The sequence below is a fragment of the Molothrus ater genome, chromosome 5 (assembly GCF_012460135.2).
Source record: "Molothrus ater isolate BHLD 08-10-18 breed brown headed cowbird chromosome 5, BPBGC_Mater_1.1, whole genome shotgun sequence".
Taxonomy (NCBI): Eukaryota; Metazoa; Chordata; class Aves; order Passeriformes; family Icteridae; genus Molothrus; species Molothrus ater.
Genome location: NC_050482.2, coordinates 32,196,230 through 32,217,350, shown reverse-complemented (window position 1 = coordinate 32,217,350; position 21,121 = coordinate 32,196,230). Strand labels below are relative to the sequence as shown.

The 21,121-nt window shown below is 36.9% G+C and overlaps 1 protein-coding gene across 2 annotated transcripts in view; it reads left to right on the top strand.

Moving 5' to 3' along the window:
- TAFA2 (TAFA chemokine like family member 2) overlaps positions 1–21,121 on the top strand; it is a 181,553-nt gene that overhangs the window by 117,697 nt on the left and 42,735 nt on the right. For both annotated transcript variants that reach the window (XR_004981791.2, XM_036400397.2), the window contains exon 2: positions 13,991–14,097. Coding sequence is in view for 1 of the 2 variants with exons in the window: in XM_036400397.2 (XP_036256290.1) it covers positions 13,992–14,097 (106 nt within the window). In the remaining variant the exon portion in view is untranslated. The remainder of the gene's footprint in view (positions 1–13,990; positions 14,098–21,121) is intronic.

Here is a 21,121-nt window from a genome sequence, read left to right as displayed (position 1 = left end):
TGAGTATTTCTGAATTACAGCCATCATGACAAACGTCCCATTTATCTTTTACCTCACGTAAAAGATTTTCATTATAGCTGAGCAAAGAATTGGTATTTGATGAGCTTAATCTGGCTGACAGTGCACTGGAAATATATAGTGGTTTATATTTATGGGAACAATACATATTGGAGAATTGCTTTCCCACTTCATTCCATTGTTTGTTCATGTAAACACTTTGCACATCTTGCAGTTAATGAGATGACAAATAGTTTGAGATGACTGCTAAACTTTGAGGTCAAAGCATACAGTTAAGGTTCATCAGCCCTATGCTATCTTAGGTGAAATACAATGGGAACAGAGGATTGGAAAAGGGCACTGCTCTCACTGTGCAGAGAAGTGTCCTCTAGATACTTTCTTCCAACCGGACTTTAGTCCTTCTTTTTCTGTTGAAGAAACATGAATTGCCACCATCAAATAAAATATATTAGACTGGACATACAGGAGAAAGTCAGCCACTGGAAATACCTGAAGACAATATCTTTACACATTCATGGCACTTCTTGTTTCTAGATTTATTTCTGAGATGTGAATTCATCCTCATTCCTGCCATTCACAGGAGATTTAGCAGCATTTGGATTAGCCAGTGAAAACCAAACATGCATTGCTGTGATACCAGTAAAAGAGGAAGGTGCACATACTATTAACTATTACAAGAAACAGAAAAAATTACCAAAACAGAAGTCTTAATCAGAATTTTACTTCCATCTACCTTAGTAGCTTTTTGTTAAATATATGTATTTCTATGCTATGTAATTTTCATCATTTAGGCAGCATTTTTTAAATTGCTAACACACCTTGACCTTGAAATTTCAATTTCATTTTTCTCTGAAATTTCAAAGTTTACATAAGGAAATGATGGGAAAATTCCCCTTTCCAAAATTTGTGACTTATTTTATGCAAATTGCTTATATTCCTGGTTCAACATTTATATTAATGAAACATGAACAATAGCAATATAGTGAAATGATTATACTTAATATAGCTATCCAGAATAAATTTCCATACAGCATCTGTAGATAATTTGGAAAAAGAAGCATATAATAAATATGTGACTCCACTGATTATTTCCAGATCAAAAATTTGGCAGTACTTGCCAAATCTGATTGTCTGGAAATTTAGGTCAATCTTTTTCAAGTTCTTAAGGTTTTAATACATGAAAATGAATCCTTTTGTTTCATTGCCTTTAGAAACCCCATTTTCTGTGAAACTGCAAAAGATAATTACAATTGAAGTTCTTGTCTAATTATTGGACTTTTGGAGCTTTCAGAGAAACACTAAATATCAAAGACTCCAGAGAAGCACTGGGGAAACCGTGCTTCCTTCACTGTGCAGCTGAAATGGAGGCCCATTGTGAGCAGCTGCAACTGCAAATTATGCAAGGAGAAACATAAACCCAAAGAATGTCCTTTCTTGAGTCAGTGCTGTAAGAAGAGCTTTCACCTTTAACTAGCAAGGATTTTGGGAAGAGCGAGGCAGATAGCTGTTAAAATGAAATAAAATTAACTGATGCAGGAGGAAATACACTTTGGCTTAGATTGTATTTTGTTTCTCTTTAAATTTTGAAAGCTGTGGTGATTTTCCAAAATTAAAAGAATATATTATGAACTGCTGATCTCAGTATTGTACATATAGTCTCCTACAAGTCTGGCAAACTCATAATCATTTCCTTTAATGGTGATGGCACTGCAATAGCTATATTTGTGACTGAAATGATATGGAAATATTATTATAGCCATTTTTTCTTAGTAAGTAATATATGAACAGTGTTATAACTGAGCTCTTGCAAAATATAACATTCCCTTGTTAAAATTTAGTAATAATTTCATTGAGACAGCATTCTAAACCTTTCTATCTCACCATTTATCTTTAGAAGTTTTGGTAATTTTCTGATGTCTTTCATTTATGGCCATTCCTATGTCATGCTAGCTAATTCTATTTCTTACCTAAAGACCGTTTTCTGGTCTTGGACATTTAGAGAGTAATACTCTCTTATTAATGGACTCACATAAAATGCCTTTCTAAGACAGCACTAAAAGGATCCTAGTTGACTGTACTGCTCTTGTATGTTACCCAATTTAGATTATTACTGGCAGCAAATTAGGCATTACTTGGTTGAGTTCCTATACAGTTCCAATTAATTATTATAAAATGAAGAATGAAAAGGAAAAAAACCAACCCACTCTTTTATCATAAATACTGCAAACACTGACTGTAACCTCTTGCTTAGGAAAAAGTTGCATGAAATTCTGCATATCCTTGTCTCTAATAGTGGTGCTGTTAATGTAATTCTTATGAAAGTATAATGACAGAGCTCTCTTTAATAATAATATGCAAATAAAAGTAAGTAATTTTTTGTTGTTCCACGAAGCATGCATAAGAGTGCAAATGCAGAATTTGTTAAGAACATTTAAACCTGCCGTAAATATGGTAATATCTGAGTATTTTCTGAGCCAAGTCTGCATTAGGAAGAAAAATCATCTTTATTGAAATTTAGTTCACTCTTATAAACTTCTAATTCAAGGACATTTCACATTGCTAGGCTGGAATAAAAGGATCTTGATCTAGTTATGAATAATGACCTTTATATTTTATTGATAAATTCAGCTGAAGTGTTCTTAGGCTTGGTTCTTTACTCAAGTCCTGTCTGCCAGGGCAACATGAAGCCATTTCCTTCCCTCTGGGCTGGAAGATGTAGGTGGTGAGTAGGGCAGGTCATTGCTGGCCAGTGTCTGTCCCACTGCCACTCAGTAATTTCTTAGGCTTTCCATTTTAGCATGTCATTTTCCGTATGTTATTCACCTAAAAGGGTCAACCTGCTCAGCAGTGTCACTATTGGTAGCTTGGCTACGAGACTCAGGGAGAAACTGTCAATATTCTGATGGCTGAAAATGGCAGGTATGGAGCCAGTAAAGCATCCAGTTTGGCAGTTTTACAATCATTTGTGCTTTTCTTAACAGTAGAACTGCTTGTAGAGTAGGTAATACTTCCTGTGAAAAAAAAAAAAAGACAGAAAGGCTCTTGTTGTTAATTGCATTAAAAGATAAAGGTTTTGCTGTTTCACAAAAGGGAACAATTCACTGGGTAATTTGAAGTAATTTATTCTGCATTCTATGCTCTAAATTAGGGGGATGTACTGCAGGTAACTGTTCCCTGACTTTGGTACACAAGCTGTCTTTTCCCTATGCTATGGTGTCACAGTAGGAATAATGGCCCTAAAATGCAGATCAGAACTTGTCTGAGGGCCTCCTGAGTGACAGGTCCCTTTCAGCATGCCATTGAGATTTTCTGAGGATCTGAAAAGGCTTTTCAGATTAATCACAACCTAAAGGGCATCTTGTACAAGTATAAAATAATTATAATAATTATCTCCTTCCTCATGAGATTATAGGGTTGCATCTACATTAGCAAACAGTTTATCCCTGCAGAAGTGATTTTGTAGACCCAAACTGTTGTTGCTGAGGGCATGATGTCCACATTATATTAATTTAGTGGAGAAAGTTTTTTTGACAAGCTCTCTTGTCCTGAAGGGAACACCCCTAAACTGTAGGAATGCATTAGATTCGCTCTTGGGCTCATTTTTTGCTTTATTTTCATCTAAAAGGGATTAATTTGCTGTGAAACATTCCAGGATCATTCCATATATGATACAGACCATAGCAAGTGGAGAAAATTTGAAAAATTGTTTGAAAATCAAGGTCCAGCTCCAAACTGAAATGTGGATATTAGTGCCCCTTGTAAGAGTCCAAGGAACTAGAGGAACAAAACACTATTTATTGATTTGTTTTGTCACTAATTCTCCTGTTGTACACTACCTACAAGTCTACATATTATGCAGCAGGAAGCTGGGTATAGAAATTTAAGAGGGGCTGGTTATGACTGGCTACTTAGTGAGCTCCTGGACATATTAAAATGCCATTTCAAGGCAGACATAGTACATGCCAAAGAGAGTGCATTATTTCTTGAGGTAGACTCACTTGGATGAAAATCAGGGTTGAAGCTCCATATGACTCTTACACAGCTGCTGTTACCTTCCAAAGAGGATATTTGAAAAGGGGGTGGGAAATAGATTTTATATTTCAAGGAAAACTGGGTGCCATTTAGATACTTCAGCTATCATTAAGCAATGACCTAGCTTGAATTAATTCCTAGCAAGCCATCACAAGAATACCCTGAATTTTCTGTTTTCAGTATGAGCTGATATTAATAATATCTTAGTGTTTTAGAATATTGACAAGGAAGTAGAGACTGAGAGTCAAAATTCTCTAGCATATCGGGTGATTCTAAAGACAGCATTATTAACATTATCACATATTAGATTAACTTATCACATATTAGATAAAGTGCCAGGGCCAAAACCCCACTAATATTTAATAAAGCCTTGTGCAGAGAGAAAAAAACCCCATTTTTCATTTGTATGAGTGGAAAATTCATATTTTCTTCTATGTGGGCATACCTCTGCTGAGTACAAGACACTGTATCTGGATTACCTGCTGGACTTCACGTTCTACTTCCCAGCTGGTGGCTGAAGGTTGTTTGTGCAGCGTGGATGCCCTCCTTTAGCATCTCTCAGAGTGAAAAAAGTATTTTTCTATGCATATCCTCAGAAATAGAGATTTGTATTGTGTACCAGATCCATATTTTGGAAAAGTCTGGTCTAACTTTGATCTCACCTTTTTTTCTCTGAATGTTGTGCCTGTGGTGACTGTGACAAATGAGCATGGGTTAGAACTTGACATTAAAAGAGTGGAGGAACACTTTCCAGCTGTGTTTCAACTAGGTTTACTCCCAGTTGACAACTCTCCTGTCTTCTTAGTGTGTTATGTCAACTGTTAGAACTATTTTTGGTCATTGCACAAGCAAGCTTCGTATTTTCTGTGATTTGAGCAACCTGTCATTTTTATTTACACTTGAACCCTTACTTTCAGGTGTGGCCCAAAATGTGTAGGAGTCAGGTATAAAACATAGATTAGGCTCAGACCTACAATTATTTGTCAGAAATGCTACTATGCCTATTGACAGATATAATTGCCATGAAAATAGCAGAGTAGATCTTAGAGTCCTGCTTCCCTGTTCAACTGCAGAGGTCTCTCATAGTGCTATCTGCCAGAAGAGTTCTTTGGGGAAAAAAACCAAAAAAACTTTCAGTTGGATATTTATGCAATAGAATCTGAACATAAAAATTTCAGGTCTGACAAGATTGTGTAATATAGTGATGGCCTTCATCCATACTCATATCCATGTAAGAATCCCAGAATTAGTCCTCCGCTACTGATTGAAAGATATTATGTTTAAGACAGTAGTCACTTTAAATAGAGCTAATAACAACAGGGATTTTTTAATTTCTGTATCCAAACTTTCAAAATACATCTAATATATATAGTATAGTTTCTTCTGTTATCTAAAAATATTTGCACTTGAAAGTACATAATTTTTAGGTTCTAAATCTCTACATTTTCTACATATTTTCTACATTTTCTTTGTTTCTGCTCTTGCAGGAAACAAGATTTCTTCATATCTTGACAATTGTTACGCTTGCCAGTTTTACATTTCCATGTTGTCATTGTTAAAAAAACAGGATGACAATACAACAAAGATTTTATTTAAATTTAAAACATAAGTGATACAAAAGAGAGTGAGTTTTAAATCAAGTGAGGGAGCCTTAATCATGGAATACTCACTCATGCTCAACAGTTTGACTTTAACTCACTGAAGTTAGTAAAAAAGCTATTTTGGTACTGAATAATTCACCTGTATAGTACTGTGACATTTTGGGTCACCTTAAATATTATGACACCGAGATGGCAGTTATGCCTTGAAGATGTTAAAATAATAAGAAGGAATATTTGTCTTAATCAAATCTTCATCACCGTGGTTAGTTTTTGAGTGGAGCACAATGTGGGTTTAGGAAATTAGTGAGACTAATTTCCTGAAACGCACAGTTTTTTTTACTGTGAAATGCTGTTACTTTAGGAGTTTTTCTGAGGAGGATGAAATGACATGGAAGTAATCACTTCATTAATGAACTTGCAAAGAACTTGCTTATAGTTTTCTGCATGAAAAAACTTAGTTCTTGTGTTCCTGTACTAGAGTACAAGAAAGGAATCAAGGCATTGATATAGAGACAAGACCCCAGAATCCCTGAGCTGTGTCCTGATCCTGACTGCTGGCAAGATACTATCTGATGCACTTCTTATGGATATGTTTTTTTGCTGCAATGTGTTTATTTCCTTTTGATTTCTCTGTTTCCCTTCAGCCTTTCCTTTGCTTCACAAGCCAAGCTCTTTAAAACTCCTCCTGTGGTAGAGACTTTATTCCTCTGACTGGAAGACTGTCCCCGTATTTTTTGTGGGTTCAGTTTCACTTTCATAAAGATGACTGGCCAGAATTGTGTAGATAATTCTGAATGATAGTTCAAGAAACTTCATACTTATCTTTCTGTGTCTTTATTAGAAATAGATAATTTAATAATTTATAGGATTTGCCTTTTTACAGCCATCTTGTGTCATATTAATAAGGATGTGCTCTTGATGATCAGCTTAAAGAAACAAATTGGTTTTACACATGTTGTTTCAGATGATAAATTTCCAACTTGTAGCACAAATGCTATTAATCCCTGATGTTCCCTTTCAGTACTACATGCTGGTACTGCACCTGGATTCAATCCACCTTTCAATTCTTGTAATCCACAGCTTCTTCTGCTTAATGTAGAAGTCCTGTAGTGACACTGTAGAAAATGCTTAATCTAAAACCAGACAAATTATATCTACCCCATTTCTTTGTCTGGAAAATGAGTTATCAAAAAGAACTGTCATGTTAGTCTGGCATGAGGTACCTTTGGTAACACTGCTTCATTTTATCCTATGTTCTATTTACTTCCCTGTCTTTAATTTGTCTTTTTCTTCAAAGCTTTCAAAGCTCTTGCAAACTGAAGAGGTTAGACTAATAGGCTTACACTTGCCCAGATCATTTTTGTCCTTGCTTTTAAATATGGGCACTTCAGTTCCCATTCTCACTAATATTTGATGCTTTCTTTGCCTTAGATTTTGAGGCTTATCTCTGCCACTGCATGGCCTTTATGAAATCACAGTACACCTAGTGATTCAGATCTTAGTGAGGCATTTTGTTCAAAGCTCATTGCACAGTTATCTTTTTTTTTTCACAGTTAAGCTTTTGATTGGTTAGTGAGATATGAATAAAGAAAATTTAAATAACCATCTGCAGGAGGATCGCATGTAAGATACAAGCAAATACTGCTGCCTTGATGATTAAGTGAATAGCTCATACCTCCTGCAACTTAAAGCTCCCTTAAGCATAGAAACTGGGAGAAAAATAGCTTAAAGTGGCATGATAATATCAGAGAAAATGATGAGAACTGGAGCCTGAGTACCCTCTAATACTGAGCACTTCATGGTCAGAGATTATTTCTCAAAGCTGTTGGACATCATTGGGCAGCTTAAAGATATTTTAATATTTTGGATGTTTAAATATTCCAAAATGTTTTATGCTAGTACTTAAAAAGTCAGTGAACATGTAGGTTTGAGTCTAGATTATTGCTTTAAGTTCTATATTTTCGTAAACATGTAGAAGTATAGAACCTAACCTCCCAAAAATTCATGGGGTTTTCTTTCTCCATACTGAGTAATGTGTCAGCATTAACATTCCTCAGGTGAACATTTTTTTGCTGGTCCTCATGAAATGACCAAGAAAAAATTTAGTCAGTTAAATACATCTGTATTGTTTGAGTTGAATCTGGCTAGAAAGGTTGTGCATTTCTTGTTACAATTTCTTTGCTTTCTTCATTGTTTTCAATTAGGTGTTGTATTGAAAAATTAATGAAGATGAAAATTACTATCAACTGTGTACAGAGAACTGGGGTTAATCTGGAATCAGGGGACATTAAGATTGATAGCAGTTTAGAGGGAAGACCATTATCACAACCATACATAAGCTTTTGGAAGAAATAAGTTCTTTCCCTCATCTCTCAGTGTTTCTAGCTGGGAGATGAAATGCAGCTAGGTGCCTAAAGCATTTTATACCTCTGGCAATTTGAGCATTCATGCTTATCAGATTTTGGAAACAATAATATATATGTAAATTTCTCATCCAAGTGCTATGAGACTGTCGGCAAATGTAATTACCTGTATGTGCATCTGTCTACAGTTTCCCTCTGCTGGCAAACTAATTGAAGTATGCAAAGAAGAATTTTTTTTTTTATTGCATGTTTTCATATATTCCATAACTTTTTATTTTTCAGATATTTGAGATATTTTCTTTTCTTGAAACTGTCTCTTATAAAAGCTCACTTACTAATCTGTTTCCAAGAACTCATGTTGTGTAGGTACATTTGTGCATGCGCTTAAATTTAAGTATGTGCCAAGTTACACTGATTTAAATAAAAGAAATAAATGAGCATACCTGTCAATCATATGCTAAAGGACTTTTAGATTTAATTTGCCTCGGAGTCCTAAGTTTTAGCACAGTAGCCTGTCAAAAGCCCTCTTTATGGCATTAAAGACCCAAAATCTTCAGTCTGCTTCCACTGCTACACTTAACAAAGTCACAGTGACAAGACTGGTGTATCCATCTGCCTTGAGTGATTTAACTATTTTTGAATGTTTCTTAGTAGTGGGGCTAAGCTCTCTATCACTACTTATTCTAGATACTGAAATATCCACACTGTTAAACAACTTTTTAAAGGAAAAAACCCAGAAACCCACCCCTTCTGCTTTGTATGCACAGATTTCCCACATCTCCTGTGAGACACTAGTGTGCATTGCTAGGCTAAATGCCTCTTCCCTTTTTTTCATTGCCCACCTGGATCAAAGAAAGAGAGAACGTGTCCGTGTCTATCCCCAGCTTCCTTTTGGAATCAGAGTGCCCTTTGTGTCTGTTACAAGCTGTGTTGTATGAAGTAAAAGGAAGATTGATTTTCACAAGCTACCATGTACCTGAAGTAATGAAAGTGGCAAATTACTTGTTCCCTGAGCAAACATGACAGGAATGTCATAGAGGGAATTTATATATATGCAAATGCACAGGGGTCACATTGGTGTTACTTTTACAAAGCGACCTTATTCACCAGGGGGGCATTTTTAAATCTGCATTAGTCTACACTGGAAAGGCTGAATAAAACTGCAAATACCTGCATTGTGTGGGATGTAGCAACTAACACAACTAATAAATAATGTACGATTCAACACAGTAGAGAAGATAATTTAAATGGCTGCATTATTTCTCTACAAGAGACTTGGGGTCTCAAGTGATTTCTACTACTCATTTAGGCTTTTTCTGAAGTAGCAAATAAAATATTTGTCATAAAAACTAAACTAAGAGGATGTGGGACTAATTTTCTACCAAATTTTTTGTCTCTTAAGCATTTTGTCAGGATTCAGTAGAAAAATAGGCTTATGTATCTCTTTGTGAACCCTTGCATTCACAGGGTCTGTGTATTTGCAAAAGGCAAGTGGACCTTACTGACAGTGAAACTTCCCACATATGTAAAGCAGGAATGAATGAATTTTGAACAACTTCAAAAAACCTGAGAGTTGTTTTGAGAATCTGTTTTACGTAAAGAAAAGAAAAACAAGGAGCAACAGAGAAGAATGCTGTTACTTGTAGGAAACATGAAAATTTTATTTGTGTATTAGCTTTTAAAGGAAGAATAAAAGCTATTTTTTTCCTTTTAGTTTTTACTCCTCAACAATAGAGATAACATGAGTTTTTACTTCACCTAAAACCAGAAAGCAAGGCAGTTTAGCACTGGTCATACAATATAAGGTAATTCCCATGTGATTCTCCTTTAATTCTGAATTGTTGGCAAGGTGGCTGATCTCAGGTCCAGAAACAAAGAAGGAAGAAAGTAGAAACACAAAAGCTTATGGATGCTACATTTAAAATACACATCTGTGCATGGCATTTTCAGGACAGCTGAATGGTTGGAGCCCATCTACTGTTGAAAGTGGGCTGACAGCGAGGTGGAGCAGTGACAAGGGGAGCCTGTGCAACACTGGAGTGTATTCACAATTTGCTGTTGTTGAGCTACACAGGGAGGGATTTCTGCTGATGTGCAGCTTGTGAAACTCCTCTGCGGCATCAGATATGGTTTCTCCCTGAGAAAAAGCCCTGCAGTTTTTTGTCACTAATCACTAAAACAGTCTATTCTTGAGTTCATGATACCAGACTGGTTTTGGTCTCATGGAGTGTGCTTCAGGCAAAAGAAATCTTAGGGAGCAAAAGTAACAAATCCTACGAAGGAATCCTTGTGTTGTGGTTTCAGTGAAGAGCTGGGCACAACAGAGCCATCTCACACTCAGCCACTGCCTGTCTGGATTATGTGGGTGACATCTTTTTGTTATATTTTGAATGTGTTCCTGAACCACAAAAGGAGCTATCTTTCTTTTTTCTTGCTTCAAAGCACATTGAAAAATGAACTCAAACACAGCAGACTTTCATGTCCTCTTTTGTGTGAAAGTGCAGAGAATTACTTGGGTTTATTTCCAATATGTTAGGTTAGAAACTAAAGGAAATTGTTTGTTACACATAAAGCTCATGTGTAAAATTGATTTTCACATGTAGGTGTTTCCTATAGCATGGCTATTCTCTGTTTTGATCGGCTTTGGCTTATGTAGCATTATTGAAGACTGGATGGATCACAATGAGGGAGTGGTTCTGAAGAAAAGAAAGTAAATAAAAGAATAAATGTCTCAAAAAGAAAACTATTCCAGTTAATATCTATAGTTTGTCTGTGGAGCTCTGCATCACCTCTAGTAAAAGTAGACATAATTTCAGAGCTTATTTGTTCTACTTATCACAGCCAGTTATATTAGTGTAATGACAGTACTGAAGTGGACTCAGTTTTATTTCCTGGATGTGCTTACCCGACATAGATCAGGGTTGCAAGAGGCTAATAGTTATTTCAGAGCTGAGGTCAAATGCTACCTAGGCCCAGTGTCTTCTCAGTGCCCTATCATGGGCTGTTTTGCAAATCCATAACAAGATAACCAGCATCAGGGTTTCAGAGCCCAGGTGATAATGCATGCAGTGAGATACTGAGCATATCTCATGGCCTCTTTGTCCTCTCCTTCTTTCCCAGCTCCTGACTCAATTTGTCAATAATGTACCTCCATTCCAATCTCAGCTTCTTGGACCCCTCATTTTTTGTATGTAGGGCTGTGTTGCTGCAATGTGGTCCTTGTGTGTAGCAGGACTTCTCCTAGCAGAGAGCTTCACATCTTGTTTGTGCTTATGCAGTCTCTTGCCTGTCCTTGGACTGACCACTGGGAGTGACAATGCAACAATCCCAGGTCTGGGTCTAGGGCTGCATAGTATAATTACTTGGAAGGTTAGCATCATCTTCCAGCTTTTTCTATTTGAACAGCTGTATGTTATGAATACGTTAACTGATTAGAGTTTTTTTCTGTAGTTCTTCTGATGCCTCTGAACTATTAGTCCCAAACTGCTCCTTGCACTGATTTTTCTGTTAATTATGTTTATTATGAAACTATTATTAGACACAGTTCAGATTTTAGTCTTCCTAAAGGTGAATACCACTAATAACTAGTGCAGATAAATGTAATAGGCTTGTGGTGCAGAAAGTGATGAATAGTTTTTCTCATGATCGGGAAACCTAGCAATGGCAATGAGCCCGGATTTTCAGTGTCAAAGCTGAAACCCTTCCCTGGCTTTGCAGAAAACAGTCTCACTCAGTGCTAGCTTACTCCTTTTTGGTGTGCTCAGCTGTGTGCAGGGGTTTACATCTTCACTCTGCCATGCATCCTGAGGGCTGCTGTTCTCAGGCAGAGAGGTTGGTTTTCTCTCTTTCCCCTGCCACTACTCTTTTTCCTGAGGCATTTACATTTTCTGATGTGCATTTGCTGCCAGTCTCACAGAGCAGTGAGGGAATCTGGCATCAGCGGAATACAGGAAGAAACTGTATTAGATTCAACCTTGCTTTAATGGTGCAAGTCCCACTAGGTTTCAAGAAATGTTATGTAGGTGAGGAAGAAAGATTTGATTTTAATGAGAGATGACTTGGCACCAGCAGCATAACAGGTGCAGTATGAGAATGTAGAGTGAAAGAGTTAATTCATATTCTTTTCACAGAGATAGCTGTGAAAGAGCATATGCTGAATGTGCATTCTAGTCTCATTTTTTTGTTCTTATTTACAGTGACACATAATGTATTTCCCTTTAGCTTTGAGTGCTTCATAAACCTGGAGCTGATGATGAATATGCATTTTACACTCCAAAGGCACTGGGATCAGTGCAAGAAGGAAGACCTTAGAGTGGTTCACATCACACTGTGATCTCTGCTGTGATTATTAATCAGTCAGGCTTTCAGGGGCACATGCACCATCCTGGCTACAGCACTTGCTTACTCCCCTCTCCTTTTGCTTGATAAATGTGATATCTAAACCTCTGGGAAACACATAATAAATGTGTGACTTCTGTAAAAGAATGCTGAGTGTTGTTTGCTCTGAATTCATGTTTAGAAGGGTTTGGTGCACTCTTTAGTGGGTTGTTAGTTTCAGTCTTGTTTTCTTATACACAGCCTGCTCATCAATCTCCTGGAGAGCAAGATTGGCAGTTCTGGGAGAAGTGGTCTGGTTTCAAGTCTGGAAGATTTAAGTGGAGTTGTGGGGTGTGTGTCGCCTTATCAGCATGCAGGGTTATACTGGAAAGAAATTTACTGAAAGGAGAGGAATTGTTTTGAAGAAGTGGAAAATGATTTAGGACTTTTAACATATTACTGGTTAAATCTGTATTAAAGTAGTCTGCATTTCAGAGTTATGGTTGCCCAAGATAGTACACAAGCAGAGGAGAAGAGATTCACCTGAATTCCTTTGGATTTCTTAGGAATACAATAGGAGACAAATGTGCAACCATAATGAATTAATGCATTTTTTTCTGCTCATAAAAACAACCTATTTCTAGGCATTACAATACAGCAACAATTTTGCTCAAGTGATCAAATTTTCTAGTATAAATGGTTTGAAATAGTTATCATTGTTCTATTGGCCTATCAGCAGACACATGACCATTGTGTAGAGCTGTTTTATAGCCAGCTCCCTAGGGTTCTTCCACAGGGATGAAGTGAGAGAAGGACTCCTTACTGTACCCTCTTGCCACTCTCTGCACAACTGTAATCCTTAAGGACTAGAGCCTACGTGCCTGAACTTGTCTTTTTGGCAGGTGGAGGGGTATTTTGTCTTTGGAGGAGGTTACTGAGAAATAAGTCATGTGCCATCTTGTGCTTGAACCACTCTGGTGGCTTGCTGTCACAGTGAAAACATCACTGAGAAGATGAGGGGAGCTCTGTGCAATTTTCCTTGGTGCAGTTAATCAGATCTTTTCATTACCCAGAGGCAGTGAGGGAGAGGGTAGTGAATCTGCCCTGCTCTATTTCATGTTTACAAACCCCTCAAGTCTTCCTAAGAGGATTTCTCTGCAGGAGGATTGAGACATGAACTGAAGGTCTATTCAGATCTGTTATTGCCTTAGGACTCATTGCACAATCCGAAAAGAGCTACAATCCCAAAAGTTAGAAACACCACTGTATGATCAGAGACAACTGCAGGGCCATGACTGGCTGCAGACAGAGCAGTGGAGCTGCTCAGTTTGTCAAGACCTGCTCAGAGATGAACAGGTTCATCCTTCTTGCCAGCTTTGGAGTCTGCTGTGGTTATGAACACTGTTTGTGCCCTGAGAGAAATTATGATGATGCTGAATTCTCCTGGTACTGACTAGGGTGGAGGAATGCTGTCAGACCAGGGTGGGAGGTTATGTTGCTACTTTATGTACCTCATTTAGAGCTCAGCGGAATTTAAGACTTTAAGACTGTGAGCTGGACACTTATGAAAAATTAGTAAATTCTCCTTAAATTAAGAAAAATATGTATTTTTAAGAAATCTTAAGATAAATATTTAATTTTGTGTATTTTTATTTTCAGGATGAATAAGAGATACTTACAGAAAGCAACAAAAGGAAAACTGCTAATAATAATATTTGTTGTAACACTGTGGGGGAAATTAGCATCTGGGGCAAATCATCATAAAGGTAAGAAATTCTGTTCTATTCTATCATGTTGTGTCTGTGGCCTCCACCAACAAATTCAGAAGGGTCTGGGCTATGCCACCTTTCCTCCTTATGCATATTTATGTCTCCTAATACTGGTTTGCTAATCAGTGAATTAGCATTTCACTAAATGCCAAAAAAGAGTAATAAAATAAGAAAAAGATAGTGAGTACATTTTATCTCATAAAAATAGTTATCAGCAGATATATATGATGCAAATGAATTTCTGGAAAGAAACAATTTTTAGTAGCTTATATGATGTTTCTGTGTGCAGTTATCTACAAAGATAAACTTAATGGATAATGTATATTGAATGAGATTGCTTCATCATCAAAAAAAGACTGCCACTTTGCAGTATTGTCTGGTTTCTATGCTTTGGTCCTAACACTTCAGCAGGAACTTTTTGTGACAAATGTGAGATTTGTTTCCGCTTGGTCATTCCAGACCTTAATATGTCTGTATTCATACCAGCACAAGATGTGATGGATTATTTAATATTGTAAGAAGCTCTTTCTTTTGCATGTGTGTTTCTGTTAACCCTAACACAAGGAACAAGCTCTCCAGATTCACAAACAAATGCCTTCTTATAGGCTAATAGGACTTGAAATGTGATCTGCAGTATTACAGGATTTTGAACTCCATTTCTCATCATTATATAGCGTCTGTTGGCTGTTTATCTGCTTATACAAGATCAGAATAAGCTCTAACAACCTGGATAAAGCAAGGATGGGACACAAACATTACCACAAGCTAAGGAGTTAAACCCAGAGGAAGGATTAAAAAAAATCCCAGTTAGTTAATTTCTCTGATGCCATGTACATTTTATGATGTTCACTCTGATGATAGGATTTTATGAGCAGGTGCTTTTATGTATCAAGCTGCTAGATATTTTTCTGTTGTGTGAAGATACCTTTCTTCAAAATGACCCTCTGATTAAGGACTTCAGGATGCAGAGACACTTAGGCAAAGTGTTATAGAAGTTGCAATTTGACTGCAGACAAAACAGAATGTGATGTGGTCCAGCAGGCCACCAGGTGGGTGTCATGCCAGTGAAGAACTGTGCTGATAGCCGTTCCTGTTCAGCCTTGTTCCCCCTCCAAACCAAAACACAGATTTCTGCTGTGGCTTCCCAGTTTAGTTGTCTATTGGAAAAGAGCCAAGATATCCTAGCCTGCATTCAGAATTCTTTTGCTTTGATTATTTCTCTTTAAACATCCAAAAAGTCAATATCGAGACCATTTTGATTCCATGTGCAAGGTCTGATCAAGCTGTGTTTGCTTCTGTGGAATTCAAACTTTGCCAAAGTATGCTTGCTGTACTTTTTGGAAAACTGATGAGTAAAACATATCACCATGGATTACATAGAAATTATAACCATAAGGACTATTTTGGGATTTAGTGCTTCATAATTGAGAAAAAAAAAATCCACCACCAATTGTAGCTTAGCTGTGTGAGAGGAACCCAAGCAGAACTATACATTGATTATCTGGACAGTGTTTGTTGTTTAAACCTCAGCCTTAGAGCAGAGATAACTCAAGGAATATTTAATTTAATTTTTATAGATAGAAAAATGCATGGTCCCCCTTAAAAATGAGATTATTAGCTGTAGGGTCTTTATATTCCTGCAAGCTAACAAAAAGCTCTCTTTTCTTTTTTGTATCTTTTCATGCCTTTAACAAAATATATGAAGTTTTGCAGGAAAAAATAATAATGAGAAGCATGACTTGAGTATTTAATTTGGAAAAGCAGCTACTTTACCTGTTCTAGTTCTTTTGGAAAGAAAATATATTCAGAAATATTTTGGCTTGTGGATTTAGTAAATCAGCTGCACTCACTATACTGGGGATTTTTAAAAAAAGCAAAACTCAGAGTTATGCAGCTCAATTACCATTGATTTCTAAAGGTACTGGGAGTTTGAATTCCCATTGTGTCATAGAAAATCTTCCCCCTGCTCTCATGGCAAAAATGGAGCTAAGGTACATTGAAGGACAACTTGATGCTGATCACCTTTGCATGGATTTTCCAAATACTGAGAAACGTGAGTTTTTTTCAGCCCTAATTATCCATAGCGTCATTAATCTTCATTTATAGAAGTCCTTACTAACATATTGACATGACAAACCCTTAATGACTTTGAAGGAGCCCCTACAATTCCAAAAATCAATAATCTGCATTTTAAAAAAATCTTTACTTTCCTATTGACTTACTCATATTATTCACTAGTTGCACTAAATTTCAAACGCATCTCTTTTTCGGAAAGCTATTGTTAAAGAAAAGACAAAGTACAAGAAGAAAAAGTTCATCAGTGTGTGAAAAATTGTTTAATGAGCATTCTGCTCTCCAGGCAGACTTCAGGAGGAATATAAACAGATGACTCTGACAGGCTATGAGTAGACTTGTTGTGCTTATTTCTGGGATATGGCACAAATGAAAACTCCCAAGTCAGCAGCAAGAAAAATAGCGGCCAAGGCAGGGCATGGAAAACAAGGCTCTGAGGACCAATTGAGCAAGAGGGTTACAAGCTGGGGTTTCAGAATACATCTTTTCAGTGTGATGTGTGTGGGTGCCAAATCCACCTCTCTTTCTCTTGAGAAGTCTGGTTTGAAGAGACTTCTGCTCCCATTATCTTGACTGATGGCTGGAGTTTCATCATTCTGGACAGTAAGTCCAAGAGCTAAGAATGTTAAACAGTGTTTAAAACAACACAAATCTTGCTCTTTTTTTTACTGCACACAGGATTATGAGTTCTTCAGTGTGATTCCTGGCTGTGCAAATGCTTATATTCCATTTATCCTGTCTTCTGTAAAAAAAACCCCAGTAACTTTGCTTTTTTTTTTCATTTTGCTGGAACCTGATACCATGGTGATGGGTGCCTTACCCAAGCACGTGCACCTGACAATCAGCTTGCAGCACCAGAAGCATTTGTGCTGCAGTAGCTACAGCTGAGGAGAAAGGCATATCAGTCTCCAAAAGGATGTTGTCAAGTGTATGAGTCGAAAAACTGATAAAGACTAATCCTGATCCTCCTACACATTGCTAGCCCTTGGAAAACAAACAAACCTGTACAAACATACAGTGTTTGCTGGCAGATATGGCAGGCAGGCATCAGTTTGGCATCACTGCCTTTTTGCTATTTCTGTCATAGGGAGCATGAATTGATTTGATGACCATTGTATCACAGCCCATGTTTAAGGTGTCTAGTGTTGAACTGGTCCTTTTGAGAAAAAAATATGCTGATACCCCCTTACAAGCACTCCTTTCTAGAGAAGAGACTACTGTGACACAAAATTTCTTCTCTAAAATTAAAAACTCTTTCAAAATACATAAATCTATGAACTTTTTTATCACTAAGGGTTTTTTAAATTGATAATGCAATAAATATTCTAATTCAATGAAGAGTGCCTTTGAATCTAAGTATAGTTTAATATTTCTCAAAATGCAAAACAATAAGTTTAACATTAGTTTTAAATCCTAGAAAAAATAAGAAGTAACTTAAAAATATGGCTAACGATGAATGCTTACATGCCAGAAGGAATTTGTTACAGAACCAGAAAACACTCTAGGTAGATAAGTAATTGAATATTTTTTGACTTATCATGAAAAGTCATGATAATTTATTTTTATTTTTAAAAAGTCACTCAGAAGCTGAACTCATTAATCTGATGCCTATTTTATAGATAAACTAAACTATCATACAAGATGCAGAATTGCTGCTCCTACTTGTCTGTGACTTTGCACTAAATTAGAAGTCTGAAGGAATGCCTTTCTACTCACAAGGAGAAAATGAATTTTGGTTTCTCCTTGCAGAGGAGGAGCTGTTCCAAAATCCAGCTGAATGAAGGAACCCCTAAAGCTGGTGGTTAGGTCACCCTTCTTGGATGGGTCTGCCTTCCTCAGCCACCTTGCTGAGGCAGGAACACTGCTGGCACCAGTGCTGTGATGTAGCCTGTGCCATACGTGCCTGGAGTTTGGGAATGGGTATGACTATGAGAACCAAGAAACTACATTCCTAATGTTTTGAGACTCTGTCTAGGTAAGACTAGAGAATATACCAAATGGTGACATAGGAGGTCTGTGAAGTATTCAAACTCTCAGTAGAAATACCTTCAACATGAGGTTATAGTGGTTTAGTATGGGTTTACATTTGTCCTTTCTGTTGAGTATTTTACACTGTGTAGAAGATACCATTCATAATGCAGAGGCCATTTGTATTAAAATTAAAAACAGAAAGTAGCCTCAGTGCAGAGTACAGAAACCAGATACAGACATTCCTTCTTCCACCTAAGTAACCACTAGAGAGCTGTATGCTCCCTTGTTTTCTTTTGAGTGAGCTGAGTGAGCCCGATCGGAGGTGATGCCATTCTTTGGGGACATAAGAGATGTGGTTTGAGCTACAGAGGGCACCAAATTCAGGTCTCCCAGTTCCACTCTGGGGGTTCTAATATAAGGGGTAAGCAGATGCAGTACTGTTTTTTCCTCAGTTTGCACTTTTTTTGAAGTACCTGTACTGTAATGTTTGTTGAGGGATCTGACCCTGCTGATACATTCACCTTCTGGTTGTGTGGACCTGTCAAAGGACAGAAGAGTTGTTCTGCATATTCCCAGGTTCTTTACTGGAATTAGAAAATAAATTTTCCAATATTTAAATGAAGGAAGTTTCAGGCATGAAGAGGAATGTGTGTGGATGCCTTAGGAGCTGCCAGGCGAGGCTGGAAACTGGTGGGTAGGGTCTGTCAAAATATTAGATGGACACATCCACTCATGTATTATTTTTCTGTCAGTCCTGCTTCATGCAAAAACTCTTTTGTCATATTCGCTGTCTCAAACATGGACCATCTTATCTCTTGTAGAAGTTTGGCCCAGAGATAAATTCTTTTAAATGAGAGTGCTTTGTGTGCAGCTTTCACTAACCTAATTCTAACTGTAATTAATGTTTAAATATAGAAACAAAGGAAGATGATAGTTATTTTAGCAGGCATAGGGAAGAAAGATATTAGATGTTCTTATCTAATTTGAGCCTGATTTGACAGTTGCAGTCATCAGGATCAGAACCTATCCAAAAATTGCCATTTCCCTGAAGATAAAATAGAAGAGTGAGTCAAAAACTTTTGTATCAGTATCTGTCACTGCAATCTAAAATGTTAATACCACATCTGTTAGAATTCAGGAGATAACATTCCTTGGCCTTCTGCCAGGATCAAAAGGGAAGAAGAATCTCTTATTGCTAAGGTGCCAGTAGTTCTGATGGTTCACTAGGACATGGGTGCAGAAATCATTGCAATAGCAGAGTTGTGCCTATTTCTTCCCTGTGCTGCCAGCTCCATCACAGCAAATGTCTGCCTTCATATTTACCCCATTCCCACCCTCACCTTGGCTGTGCAACTTGTCTGTCCTTGAAGCAGCCATGGAGGGACAAGTTCCAGCATTGCAATGATGCATCATGCATTTTGCCTTAGACTGATCACTTAAAAATATTTCTATTCATATTTGGCAAGTAGTATGGCTTCTTGAGGTTTTTCTGAGAAAAGGAAAAGAACAGGTTTTTTTTTTTTTTGGGCCTGGTCTTGTAATCCCTATGTCAGATTTTTACTAACTTGCCACAAGTAAGTACACAGGGTAATTTTCTTAAATACATTCAGATTTTGAAATTGTGGCATAAAGAAGATGATCGCAAAAAATATTATATTCTTATAAAAGTTGTAGAGTTGATTTTACAGTTTCAAATTCCAAACTTTTTAATATTTTCCTTTATAGTAATGCTATCTTCCTTTAGATAACTGTCCTACCAATCAAATGTTTCTTTAGCCTATTTCTGTTTCAGAAGATTAAACTTTCCTATACTTCTTTGTTAGGAAAATATCGTAAGATCTTAGGACTGAAAAAACCACTGATAATATGCTTATTCTCCTGTTACTTGTTCCTGTCATGAGTAGTAAATGTCGACATTTCCCTAATACTGGAATCAGACCCACTTTTCCAGTTTTATATTCTTGATCTCAAATTCCTCCAGAAGAGTTTTTATGTGTACTGAGTAATACATTCTTCTAGACTCCTTTATTCTTATGCCTAGGAAAACAGAGTGATTGCGTTTGCATGCCACAGTTTTTACTAAAATCATAAAAATAATATAAAATAAATTGTCACGCAGTATTCTCTCTTGAACCTGTGGATCAAATTTTTGTTTTTTGTTAACTTTTTAAATGCTCAATTAATGTATCACATAGTGATGTATATTTTGTTAGCCTTTCCATATTTAAAATATTATTTTCTGGGCTTGCAGTTATATTCTGAATTTTTCATTTGCCTAAATGTATATCATGTCATAAAGAATGTCTTAAATAAAGATGTTAGATGCAGCTGTGATCAGAAAGGAAGAGAAGGACTCTTTAGTGAGCTGGAGACACCTGTCATATATCATGGAGCAAGATGCTGTGCCACAGCAAGCCATGGCATTGCTGCAGTTGCCTGTGCCCACTCTCCAGACCCTTCCCTCTTTCTGAAAACAGTTTTACTCATTGAGTGTACTGGCTGTGCTCTTTTAAGAGGATCCTTCCAGTACAGATATGTAATATATGAGCTGTAAACAGGACAATTATTACAAAATTTTAAAGGTAAATATCAGATGAGTTTACACAAGTGAACCTCTTGAGGAAATTTTCTGTCTCTATATAAATACTTATAAATACTTATAAATACTTATAAATACTTATAAATACTTAATTCTGGTAACAAAAGTCTACTGAGTTACTCTGAGAATGTGAATCCTTATGTGCAGGAAAGCTCTGCATGTATTGAATTGGACATGAGATGTAGAAAAGGCTGTGTTTGGATCTTCTGATGGCTTTAGAACCAATGGTTGGATTATCTTGAGATATATTGGATGGTCATGACAAGTTTATATCCAAGACCCTGAAATCAGCTTTCTGTGGTAGAGAAATCAAGCAGATTTGTCTCCACTAGTGTGACACTTTAATTTTTTCATGTCTTTTTTCCTTGAAGAAATACA